The 13349-nt window shown below is 43.3% G+C and overlaps 1 protein-coding gene across 1 annotated transcript; it reads right to left on the reverse strand.

The window, feature by feature from the left end:
- Positions 1-2301: 2301 nt before the first annotated feature.
- ccna2 (cyclin A2) lies at positions 2302-8810 on the reverse strand. Its single transcript, XM_052061074.1, has 8 exons — positions 8235-8810; positions 6941-7184; positions 6765-6871; positions 5462-5685; positions 5187-5391; positions 2875-2988; positions 2675-2808; positions 2302-2607 (listed from the first exon to the last, which is right to left on the reverse strand). The coding sequence occupies exons 1-8, from the start codon at positions 8436-8438 to the stop codon at positions 2556-2558; spliced, it is 1284 nt and encodes a 427-aa protein (XP_051917034.1). The 5' UTR covers positions 8439-8810; the 3' UTR covers positions 2302-2555.
- Positions 8811-13349: the final 4539 nt, after the last annotated feature.

The following is a 13349-nucleotide window of genomic DNA, read 5'->3' on the forward strand; positions in this document are numbered from 1 at the left end:
TGTGCTCTGCAACTTGAAGTAACTGCGCGCCTGATGTTGAAATACCTGTCATTACAAGTCCAAACGAAATGAATGCAATCAAACCTTAATTGTGCACCAATCTTCGGCAGGCCGGATTAAAAAGACCAACAGGCCAGTTTGCCCACCCCTGTTCTAGGGTGTACCCAGCAGCAAAAGTCCCCGAGGGCCAAGTAGGTCCCCACTGACTGCTCTTCTCATCGAGAAAATTTTGTAGATGGCATCGAGAGACCAGCCAACCAATTCCATGTTTGTTTTTAGGATGAAAATACGACAGGAGGCTAGGAAAAGTCAGACAAAGACAGCACATGGACTGAGTGGCGAGCAGGGGAGGGTCAGGGTCGGGGGGACAGGAGCAGAAAGCAAAAGCGTCCGCCTTCGTCGAGAGCCAAATATATAGTTGGTGTATGTCCACGACCTCTGCACTATGAGGTCGATGCGCTCACCACGCGACCACAATACATGTACAAAATACAGTATTTGCACACTGCTCACAAAAAGTTAGGGGTATTTGGCATTCAGGTGAAATGTATGGGAAATGTAAAAAGTTCACGCGACAGTGATATATCATGAAAGTAGGACTTTTAAGTAGAAGGATGCATCATCTCAAACATTCATTGAAACAAAAGTTAACAATGATGGTGCGTACAACACAGCAAAAAATCTCAGCGTCTCGATAACTCATGTGCCCTTGAGCATTGATTTGATCTTGGCGCCTCATGCTGTTCACAAGTTGACTTATTGCTTGCTGAGCCCTGGCATCCCACCCTTCTTGAGGGACAGCCCTCAGGTCATTGAGGTTCTGGTGCGTTTCAAGCTTCTCCAAGGTGACTCATCTGATCCCATCAGTTTTCAATAGGATTCAGGTCTGGAGAATGTGCAGGCCATTCCATTTGAGGTACGTCATTCTCCAGCAGCCGTCCCCTGATGATGCAACCTGAATGAGTTTGAGCATTGTTGTCCATGAAGATGAAATTAGGCCCGTATTATTCATGTTGCGGCAAAATCACTGGACTGATAATGTCATTCAGTTGCTATGGGCTTGTCACTGTACCATTCAGAAAGTGTATGGCAGTTCAGTACCGAGTGGTCATACCTGCCCACACTGCCACCACCAAAAGCTCATCTGGTGACAACAGTGACAGAGGAATAGTGCTCTCCTTGGCGTCTCCAACATTGGTGGCCACCATTTCTGCTCCATGTGAATCAACTTTCATCAGAGAAGAGCACTGAGTCCCACTGGTCCCTTTTAAATGCTCCCCGTTACATGCAAGACGATGACACTTGTGCCCGGTGGTGTGGTTATGTACCTTTGCAGGTCGTCTAGCATGCAAATAAGTTTTGAAAGGTCTGACGTGACCCTTCGGTGCCTCTCACCTCCCTTAAGTGTGCTTGGAGTTGAATGAAATTCGGTTTCTCAGGGTATTTTTTTACAATGTAATGGTCATCAGAATGGGATGTGGCCAAAGGACACCCCACTTATCTTTCTCTGTGACTCATCCAGTCTCTCGGCATCTCTGTTGGAACCTGGTCAATTTAAGGATCAAACACCTGTTGTGAATTTTTGCATTGAAGAACAGCAACTTGTTTAAAAAGTACTGAAACAATGAACAGTTACATTCAAAAGCTTAGAGAAAGTCACATCAAGTTCACCTTTAAAAGGTTTTAATACATTGTAGGCTCATCCTGAAATTTCCCCAAGTGTTTGTAAGTCGTGTACATTTGAATGCAAAATGCTGGGGGGGTGTTGGGTGCACAGACATTCACTCGAGTGCTTCCTTTGTCCAGACTGCTTCGTTTTTTTTAAGCATTCAAGTAGCAAACTAGTTTTAGCAAGGCTGCATTTTTCAAATTTTGATGTAATTCAGCTTTTAGTTTTCACATAACCCATTGAAATGATTGCAAAAACTTATACTACACTTACCTTTTGATTTGTGATCCAGACTGCATGGACCTGGGTTAGTTTTAGCCCTTGACAGCAGAGATTTAAGTAAAAATATCCCTGCCCCCATTAAATTTAATGGGCCAAACGAGCAATGTTTTAATTGCCCTGTTAAATTTAATGGAGTATTACCAAGCTCGTTTGAAGACTATGCGTTCGCTGATGATGTGAAGTGATCCTCTGTCGCCCCCCTGTGGTCACGCAGCAAAATACGCAGGACATTGACCAGATGAGTTTTTTTTAAGTGTAAATTTTATTTACAAGAGCCTTATTTGACAGAGCTGCATGATAACCTGACAAACCATTTGTCAGTCACTCAAATGCAATGACAGACGACTCCATGAATGACAAACATGTTTAATGTGTAAAATTCACCTGCTTGAACACAACTAGATTGACTTAGAAAAAACCCCAGCAATTACAACTGCTTTGGCCTAAAACCAGCTTGTATTTACACATTGTCTGATTATTAAAATCAGATAAAAAAAACACTATGGACATCGGGAATTTGTACAAAAACAGTCCTTCAACATTATGCCACAGGGGAAAAACGAGCGGCATAAAGTACAAATCTCAAAAGGGGTGTGGGGGGGGTTCAGTCAAATTGTAGAGTAGTTGGGGGTTCAATGGTGGAAACTTCATGATGCCTGAGAGAACATGTGATAAGAGTCAGTTAAATTAGCAAACTTAAATGTGGGTGGCATTAATTCTTACTTGGAAGTCTTGTACTTCTCCCTAACAGACTGCTGCGCATGCTGCGGTGCATTCAGGTACATCTGGTGAAGATCATCCACGCATGGCCTCAGGTCCTCCAGAGTGTAGCCCGTCTTCTCCACCAGGGACTTGGGCTGCAACACAAGCCAGTCACATTTTGTGCCAAAGCTTAAAAGCAGTCTACAGCTAAATAAACATACCCATGATGCACCAGTGATTGTGCTGTTGGCCAGGATGTAGGCAGACGCAGCAGTCTGCGAAGGAAGGTACTTCAGGAAGGGGTCAGAATCTACCAGGCTGAGCTCACCAAGATACTGTAGACAAAACATTGGTATACCATGAAGTTAAAAAGATTAACACGTTTTATTTGGGAGTGCTTTTCATGGTACTGAGACACCTAAGACTTGAGCAACAGGAAAAAAAGTCGAAGTTATAGCAAAATATACACGTTTTAAAACATGTAAAGCGGAAAAACAAGGCAAAATGGGTTAAAGCGGTGAGTTTTAAGATAACATTAAAGGTCAGTACATTTATGGTAGAGAGTTCTAGAGGGTGGGGGTGGCATCAGAGAAGGCTCGGTCCCCCCACCCCAGTTTTGGATCTTTGTCATAGTGATGGTGAGGAGGGGCGGGGCCTGATTTTGAAGGCCTTTATAGACTAGTTTAAAATGAATATGCTGGGGAAGAGGAAGCCAGTGGAGGTTTAAGGACGGGGTTGGTGAAGTGAGAAAGCGGGCGGCGGCATTCTAGATTCACTGTAGAGGATGCTGTTGTAGGAGTCAACGTGGGAGGTCATGATGGTGTGGTTGAGAGACTCACACAGCCTGCACCACAATGAAGCAAGTTTTCATATTGTGGATATATTTTCAAAGTACATTTTTTGTAGGTTTGTGCAGTTTCAAACGTGTGTTTGATTTTATTTCTTAATAGGAATAGCCCAAATTTCACCTCCCACAATAGTTTCACTGGAGTATGGGGAGGGGGCGGGGCTGACTACCTCAAGTTTTGGCAACCTAAATTCCATCTTGCCCCTTCGCGCATGTGTCAAAGCCAAGGGCCAGGTCTGGCCCGCCACATCATTTTATGTGGCCCGCGAAAGCACATCAAACATGGCAACTTCCATGATGCTTGCTAAGATGTAGCAACATTTCAAACTCATATGTAATAGACATTGTAAACATTTTCTTGATGCCAAACGCATCATTACACAAAGTTAAATAGCTGAATAAACTGTTATTCTCAACTTTGATTTCAATCATAATGGCTCCCCAAGGCAAATGGTCACAAATTGGTTCGACACCCCTGCTTTAGAGTGTCATAAACATCAAGTAAGGAAAGGCATTTCAGCAATGATGAGATTTCATCCACAGGTGTCAAACTCCGCTCCAACCCACAACCAAACCATGGGCGTTGACAGATAATGCATTTACCAATCCTACGATAAACCATTTATTGCTTCCGATTTCAAAAGCGTTTATCCATCAAAATGTGATATAACGCGCTCAAACATTTATAGTCCAAAGAAAACTACATGAGCGGAAATCCCCTACAGTGAAAAAAATGTTCATGCATGAAAGCCATTTCCACTTTTCTGCTCCCCTACAACGAAAAGTCCCATGTTCCGTTATACGAGAGAGTTTCCTCTCTTATCCTTAGAAATAGATTCACTACAACGAAAACAAGCCTTCCGCAAAAGTATAATCCAACCTCAGCGACCTTTACCGCTTCGTTCTGAAACTGCAACAGGAAGCATTTGTTTCAGACGCAGCACGAACGTTTCATTGCTAAAATGGCGACAAAAACGGACCGTTGCCTACCAAGGAGTTAAGAGAACTAACGCTTGAAGACAGAATAATGTAATAATGAAAGATGGAAGCCAAATAAATGACATTATGCAAGAAATTGAAGTGAAAGTAAATGCTGATCGTAAATTTAACATTTTCTTTCCACGCAGGCGATATGAAGTGTGAAATAAGTGTCTGCTCATACTTATGCACTATTGGAATAAAAATAAAAAGTACATGTTTTGTGTGTGTGCTCGTGTTTACGTGGAAGTTAAAATTTGATACAGTGAAAAGTCCCCTGTTGTAAAACAATGTCTTCCTGCAAACATGATTTCTTTGCAGAGGAGTTTGACTGCATCCAAATGGAATTAAGTTCCATGTACCTGAATGACATTTTGCGCAAATTCTAAACGCAATAGTGTCTCAGCGCCAAGGTCTGGTTGGTGGCTTGCTCACAAATGCAAGCTTGACATCCCATTGTTACCATTTGTTCAATGAAATGATTGAAAGTGCACTGATGGCTGTGTCCATCATTGACCGGATGTGCTGCACAAGTTCTGCTTAGTAGCCGAGATTGCGCATCTGGCTTCTTTGGGTTCCTCCTGGCTCACCAGCAGTTTCAATTTATGTCTACACCGAGTGATGCACGCGTCTCCAGGAACATGTACAAGGCAGAGACTTTGCAATAAAATTACTCAAGTAGTGTTTTAGCAGCCATTCAGTACTCACCATGGCGAGGCTCTCCACCTGCTTGCTGGCAGGTTGGTGCAGCAAGTACTGCGTGAGGAACTGGTTGATGGTGGGTGCTGCCAGATCGAAGGAGAGTACTTTGAGAACCAGCTGCTCCATCCTCAACACCTGCTTCTTAGTGTAGGTGTCATCAGTGATGTAGACAAACTCTGACACCTCCGGGGGGTAGATTTCCTCGAATTTGCTGCACGTACGAGTGTGGGGTAATTCAACATTATGGAGCAGCAACAGCGATGAGTGTTTAAACAACTTACGATGCCAGCAGCATGGCGGCAGTGCCCACCAGCTGCAACTTGCCGCGCAGCACCGACATGGACGACAGGAAGCGGTCGATGTAATTGACGGCCAGGTAGAGCGTCTCACTCTGGAGCTTGTACTCCTCACCCACCTCGACCAGCCAATCCACCAGGATGGCACGCATGCCGTTTGTGATATCGGGCTGCTTCTTCATGTAGCCCGACCTCGGCCGGCACTTCACCTGCGGAATGATTGAGACAAATTTAAAACGAGTGGCTTGTGTTCTTTTAGCCATGTATTCACCGTGTGAAATCGGTTTAGTTTTTTGTTGAATGATAACTGCACAGTTGACCTGGAGCTTTCAGCATCTACAGGACAAACATTCAATTGTTCTCCCTGCCACTGACTGACAGATTAACACAATAGTAACCTAGATAATAGCTGAGCCCCGCAATGAGGTGGAAGGAAAAAAATCCCTGTAGTTCACCCTACAAGTACACCACAAACTCAAATATTTAAAACTTTAGTTGCTAGGAAAATGGCAGTTTTGCGCTTCCGAAAGGCAGCCAGTACAAAGTGACAAAAAGAAAAGTATGTTATAACTGTACTCACTGGAGTCATCTTAAATATTTGCAAAGCAGAGCGGAAGCCGTCATGGTGATCCGAGTTATGCAGAACTACATAGATAGCACGCCGCGTCACTGAAATAAACATTTCACCTCCCGTCACAAACCAACAAAAAGAGTTGGAGAGTTTACATCACATATTGTATTACAAGGTGTGAGACCTTAATTAGGTTAGTTTGCTTTATTTTAAGCCACCTTGACTCATGTCATTAGGTGCTCTAAGTTTCAAACACTTAAGGCGGCACCATGAAAAAGTAATTTTTTGGGCCGATTTATTCTAAACGAGGGTCAAGTTTAAAAAAAGGACATTTTGTATTTTTGCTGCCAAGAGTACACCGTTTAATAGATTATCGAACGTCTATCATCATTCTTACAGAATGATAAACGGACCTCGGACGTTCAAAGGCCTGAAACTCGATTATTGTAATTGGGTGGATTCAAAATTGACAGAACAGATTTTGGACTCTTTTACTGATTTGGTCCATAACATGTCAGAAGATGGGTAAAAATGTTCAGCGTTTACCAAAGTAACAACAAATATCGTATTTTCCACCTCAAACAAAGAAGTCTTCCATGGAGGATTCATGAAATTGAGCATCTGGACAATTGTCCAAATGAGTAAGTATTAAAAATCACTAATTTCATCATTGTTGCATCTCTAGATTTCAGACGTGGACACCATGCAATTTCTGACCTCCATCTCCCTCAAATACGTGTGAATCTCTGCAGCATATTCTGGCACCTCCTTGACATGGACACTCTTCTCTTCGCCCTCAACCACAGACATGTCCATGGGAGATTCTGAAGAAGAGTCAGGTTCAGCGTATTATTTAAACAAACATTTTGAACACTTTCAGTCACGTTACTAACCAAAGCTGACGTCCATGGCCGGTGTTGGGATGTCGAGGGTAGCCAGAGGCTGGCGCAGACGAGCGACAGCATGGTCTATTTTCAGTGGAGAGTCCTCAGCGAGTTCCTCAACCTTGTTGGTCATTTCATCGCATGGCTTCTTGACACAGGCGTCAGAGGGATGGTCCACATGGATTTGGAAGGGAGGCGGCTTGGCGACTTTGCCGATTTCTTCATTTTTACACAATGGCTGCTGTGACGATTCCTGTAAACACAATATAATTTAATGTGAACGACCATTATCGATTTGTGTGATATGAAAAAGCATTTAAAATGTTAAAGCCTTCAACATTTTCGTATGATCTCATTGTGAAATTATGTAAATCCAAAGAATCATGTAGCCATATAAAAGGCAAGTCAAGCAAATAATGAAAGAGCTCGCAATGTGACCAAAATTTTAAATAGAAATTTCACTCACATTTGTTGTTTAAGTCAAGCATCAACAGGATTTTGATTGAAAAATTAATCTTACAGCAACTTCAATTTCTTAATAAGCACATTACTAATTTCCTAATCTAAATGCATCCCCCCCCTCACATTCAATTGGTAAATCTACCTGTGTTGTGCTTGCGTTTTGTACATTTGGTCAGAATTACAAGTCTCCATTATGGGTGGATCACAGTCGGCAGAGGTTTTCTGATTGAAACCAAAATGTTTTACTCTTTAATGCATACATTGCTAATTGAGCAGACCACCCTTGAAAGAGACCCGTGTCCCAATGGGAATGGATTTTCTGATTAAGTAAAGGCGTTGACTTTATAGTGTAGCTAAACTAAGACAGTGTGACATACTGGACAATAAGTTCATATCACAATGCCCACATTGTGATAAACTTATTGGTCCTGTTATTGAAAAGGGAAACGATCATGTATAGTAGGCTTCCGATACTGTATTCACTTTTGTTCAATTTCAAATTAAGTAACGTGGAATTGTTTTCTTTAAAAGCATATTAGAATTGATTTCATGTTTTAAAAATGAGGGTCACACCGCAGAGCGAATTCATGAAGTATGGGAGTTATAAAATGGCGGACAAAAGGGTTGTGGTAAATCATATGAACTTGGCAAACAAACTCATTTCCACGCTTATAACAAGCGCCGTGCAAGAGCCAAACAGTCAAGTCAATTATGGCATTGGAGTGAGTATGACAACGAGACATCGATCTTCATTTTTTAAGCTCCATAGAGGATATTTAGCTTAGCTGGCAAGCTAACCAACTGTCGAGGCTACAATAAGTGGGGAGCGAGCCCAACTGACCTTCGGGGCGCGCTGGTTCTGGGCTTTGCTCCTCTGGTTGTTCTGCAGAGCCCCCAACACGGTCCTGGTGGTCGCCGGTTTGGGCGGAACGTTCTCCTGGTTCTCCAAGTCAGCTGCCCGGGGCTTCAGCGAACATCGCAGTCTTGCCAGCATGTTTTCTTGGTTGTGGAGGTCGCTGGTTTGGCTACGGTTTGCGCCAGACATGCTTTGGCTTTGCCTCTAAAAATTCTACCTCTCAAACTACCAGTGAAGTACAGTAGCCGCCTTGGGGTGGCAACGATATCAAAGACAATACGGAGGCGAAAGTTTGCTGCGACCTTGTGGGAGATAAAAGCGCGGCTTCACCCGAAGAGCCTATTATTACTTGAAAGAGCTACTATACGCGGGGGCAAGAAAGCGGTAAAACGAGCAAAATTTTTGACCAGTCCCAAAACTTTTTAAGGTGCCATAATTTCGGAGTCCACCAACCTGCCAGGTGACTCGCCGCCCGGTGCCGCTTTCTGTTTCCACACTCAGTTCTCTTGAATTTGTGCTTGCTTTTCTCGCATTCAAGCAGCCCGCGAGGATTGAAACGGGCCAATCGCAAGTCCGCTTTATGGTGACGTTAACACGTCGACGGCAACCAAGCGGGGACAAGCGACTTTGATTACAAATTCAAAACCGGTTTGCGTTTAAAAGCACGTAACCCTACAACGGCCAATGTGGAGTTATTTTAAATGATTTGAAAGTATTGACTCCACTTTCCGGAACAATTCCAGTTCAAAATACCCCCGCCCCCCATTCACGCGCCTTTTCCAATCTTTTAATTTTTAACTTAGACAGAGATCATATGTAGATCAGGGGTGGCCAATTTAAATCCTGGAGGGGGTGAAAATTATTAATCAGTGTGACTGCATAGCCCACATACTACCAAGCACGTCCTAACTTCTTTTCCAAAATGGCGCCCGAGTAGGCAGCTGTCGGCAAGTGCTCTTCATGAGCCTTGCTTTTTTGTTGTTTTTGTGTTTTGTTTAGTCACATGGTGTTGTTTCGTCGTGTGGACCTATTGTGGATTGTTTCAGCATATTGGGCCACGACATTCGCCAAAGAAGAATCTATGCTTGGTGGTTGCACCTTCTCGACAGCATGCGTGTACCAGGCTACCAGCACTGATTAGATTGGGAGGCATGTCGGCGCCATCTGACTGTCGTTGTTGGACAGTAGTGATGTGCCCGACTGTACCGAGGCTCTAACCGGAAGAAAATCTGCGAAGCGCGCATCGAGGCGTGTGTCAATTAATTACGCTTGTGGCCACGCCCGATGCCTCGGAACGCGCGTTGCTCCGCCCGAAGCCTCGCGGGGCGGGATTCCTACGTCACCGCCCAAAAAATTGTTTTGCGGGTGAATCAAAATAAATTCGGCGCACCGGGACGACAATGAGCTATCAGGTGACTAGAGGTAAGATCGGGCCGCCCGAGCCCGCGGGTCGGTTCGGGGTTCTCTCTCTCTTACTTTTTTTTTTGTTCGTTACGAGGCCGTGAATAGTTTTGGCCTTGGTTCTCAATAATACATAAATAAATTAAATAAATAAATAAATAAAAATCAGAAGTGGCCTCATCACAACACGTACTATACTAAACTCAAAGAACACCTTCATGTCTCTATGATGTCTCGCTGCTTCTCCCTAAGTACCACGCTCGATTCTTAAGGATGTACTGCTGCTGTGGTGAATGGCCCAATTTCAACCCGTCAAAATGACGGAATGCCTTAAAATTTTCCTACATCTCTTAAAAAAAAATCAGTCAATGATGGAAAATTGTCGGTTAATGTACCCTCTGCTGAAACAGAAATACACGTTTAAATGTAAATAAGGATGTAAATAATTATACAGACTTGCTTAACTTAGATTTTGTGGAAAAGACGGTCTTTAATTTGTTATCACAAATCCCCAAATACCCCTCGTCCTCCTGAGTCATCACAAATGAAATGGGAAATGTCGCTTTTGCTTCGGGCTCGGGCCTGCAAATCAAGTTAATTGGTCGGGCTCGGGCCGGGTCGGGCTTAAATACCAACGGGCCGGGTCGGCCTGGATTTTTTTTTGTCCTGATCTTACCTCTACATCAAATCCATGGTATCATTTTAATCACTGTCGTGACATTTATTTTCCACATGATGGAGCAGTAGTACAAATAAAGCCTCATGATGCTTCGGCCAAGGAACGAACCAGTTGAACCAGGGGATCGAGCCTTTTCTGTTGCTGGTCCCTCTCTCTGGAATGACCTCCCAATGAACATTCGGCAAGCCTCCTCGCTGCCCATCTTTAAAGCCCTCCTCAAAACTCACTTGTATTCTTTGGCGTTCGACTCAGCATGACTTAGATTTGTTCTTGATTTTACTGCTTGGTGCTTTCTAACGCCTTTATTACCGATTCGTCTTATTAACCTCTCCTCTCACATGAACACTTTGAGACAGTAATTCATGCCTTTGTCACATCCCGGCTCGATTACTGCAACGCCCTGTACTTTGGAGTCAGCCAGTCCTCCATCAAGCGCCTTCAGCTGGTACAGAATGCCGCTGCTCGCCTCTTGACTGGTACTCGTAAGAGGGAGCATATAACTCCTACTTTGGCATCCCTTCACTGGCTCCCCATTCATTTTAGAATTATTTTTAAGATCCTCCTCTTTGTTTTCAAATCTCTGAATAATCTCGCGCCACCTTACCTCTCTGAGCTCATACGCCCCTACACCCCTGCCCGGCGCCTCAGGTCTGTGGACCAGTCTTTGCTAGACGTACCAAGAACTAAACTGAGGCTCAGAGGGGATCGAGCCTTTTCTGTTGCTGGTCCATCTCTCTGGAATGACCTCCCACTGAACATTCGGCAAGCCTCCTCGCTGCCCATCTTTAAAGCCCTCCTCAAAACTCACTTGTATTCTTTGGCGTTTGACTCAGCATGACTTAGATTTGCTATTGGTTTTACTGCTTGGTGCTTTCTACCGCCTTATTACTTATTACTTATTACTGATTCGTCTTACTGTTTATTGTATATGTTAAATCGCTCCATGTACAGCACTTTGTATGCAGCGATGGCTGTTTGAAAGTGCTCTATAAATACTGTTGACTTGACTTATTGTTTATTGTGCATGTTAAATCGCTCCATGTACAGCACTTTGTATGCAGCGATGGCTGTTTGAAAGTGCTCTATAAATACTGTTGACTTGACTTGACAGTTGGATGGAAAGCCTCATTGCTTCATGAGGCTTCATTTTCCCATCACTACTGGACAGCCCTGGGGCACTTGTGTTTTTTGCGCCTGAAATGGGGAATATTTTTCACAGCCCCGCTTTGTTCAGCGGGAATGTCGGTGCTGTTATACAGTCTGCGGCCGGATGGATGGATGACTTGCGGAGCCGACGATGAGAGGAAAGGAGCGTCTGCACAGGGCGCCGATGCAGATGTGGAACTGGGAGTCGCTGCTTGGAATTGAAGTGGATTTACATGGGACAGGAGATGCCAGCCAATCTCTTTTTCATCAATGGACGCGACAGCTTCTTGTTGCTTTCAAACTTAGCTTGTAGCGGACGTGTGCACATTTTCACCATGACGTCTTTGATCCACTGGGCTGCTCTTTCATCTACACCTGCTTCAAACAACAAAATGTATGCAGAAAAAGTGTTTGGGATTGCACGACTGTCTGTGTGTTGTGTTGTATTATTTTGTCATTTTTTGTTAACTGTTCTTTATATGGCGGCTCCTCTCTCTCCTGTGTTTGAGAGGTAAGTAATTTAATATGTGTTGTATGTTGCACATGTAGCACATTTGACAAGAAAGTTGACTTGAACTAACCACATGTATGACACAAATGCCATAATAAATATGGATAAAGTACGTGCCGATGTGTACAATTTTTTATTATGTTTCATTTTCATAATACTTTTCTGGATTAATTGTCTAAAAGACCTAAAGCAGGGGGGTCAAACTCATTTCACATGGTGGGCCACATACGGCCTTGGTAGATGTCAAGTGGGCCAGACCATTAAAATGATACCATACTTATAACCTATAAATAACTAAAACAATATGTCTTTCCTTTGTTTGGTATAAAGAAGCACAAGAACATTAGGAAAATGTTGAAATTTAATGAACATATCTTTTACAAAACATTTCAAGTAAATCAAGTAAATTGTTACAAAACAATTTACTTTCATCATTCACATACATGCATTGCAACTGATCCCACTGGTTGTACAAACTTGTAACAAGTAATTGGTATTGAAAAATATAGTCATGCACTTTAAGATTAAACAAGATTTATAAAGAAAGGAAGTTTTAAACCATTTACATGTGCATATAACATGTAATCTCAGCCTACACCTTACAAACTAAGGAGAATGCTATTAAATGTGTAAATGCGAGAGTGCTTTTGATAGCGTCTGCTGTCATGGGTCTGTCTCTGACGGACTGAGGCTGCTGCTGTCTTCTTCTCTGATCAAAACAGTGTCACCTAGCGGATACTCAATGAATTGCACCTTATTAAAAATATTAATTCTGTGTCTTTTATGCATTTTTTTTACTTTTAAATTATCCTGCGGTCCTGATTTAACCTCCTTGTGGAACCAGCCGTATGTGTGACACCCCTGGTGTACATAATCATCTCGCGGGCTGGATTAAACTCCTTTACGGGCCGCAACCGGCTCGTGGGCCGTACGTTTGACACCACTGACCTCAAGAGATTTTTGGTCTCTATATAAATACGCTGGCTAAACCCTGGTGGAACAAAAAAGACGTGGACAGGACAGCTATGGTTTGTAGAAAAATATATATTTGAATAGAAAAAGAAAAGAAGAAACATACGTCGTATTGTCTCAACTCACAAATTTAGCTGTTCTCGTGGCTAGGCTAGCTTAGCTGTTGTCATAGATCAAAGCTCTTTGGTGTGTAACGTCCGTTGCGTCAGCATTGTTTGGTTGAAGCCAAAAGACGTGCGTGCGTACACGTCCGCGCTGATGCACGCACAGCGGAGAGTAGCGGACTATCGACTGCTGAGTCACGCTTCACTCGAGTGGCGTCGCTCCAGACCCATTATCCGAACCCAACAACAATGGGTTTGAAGCAAGCAACAAAATAACCACGTATTGT

Source organism: Hippocampus zosterae, chromosome 1 (assembly GCF_025434085.1).
Source record: "Hippocampus zosterae strain Florida chromosome 1, ASM2543408v3, whole genome shotgun sequence".
In the NCBI taxonomy this organism is placed as follows: Eukaryota; Metazoa; Chordata; class Actinopteri; order Syngnathiformes; family Syngnathidae; genus Hippocampus; species Hippocampus zosterae.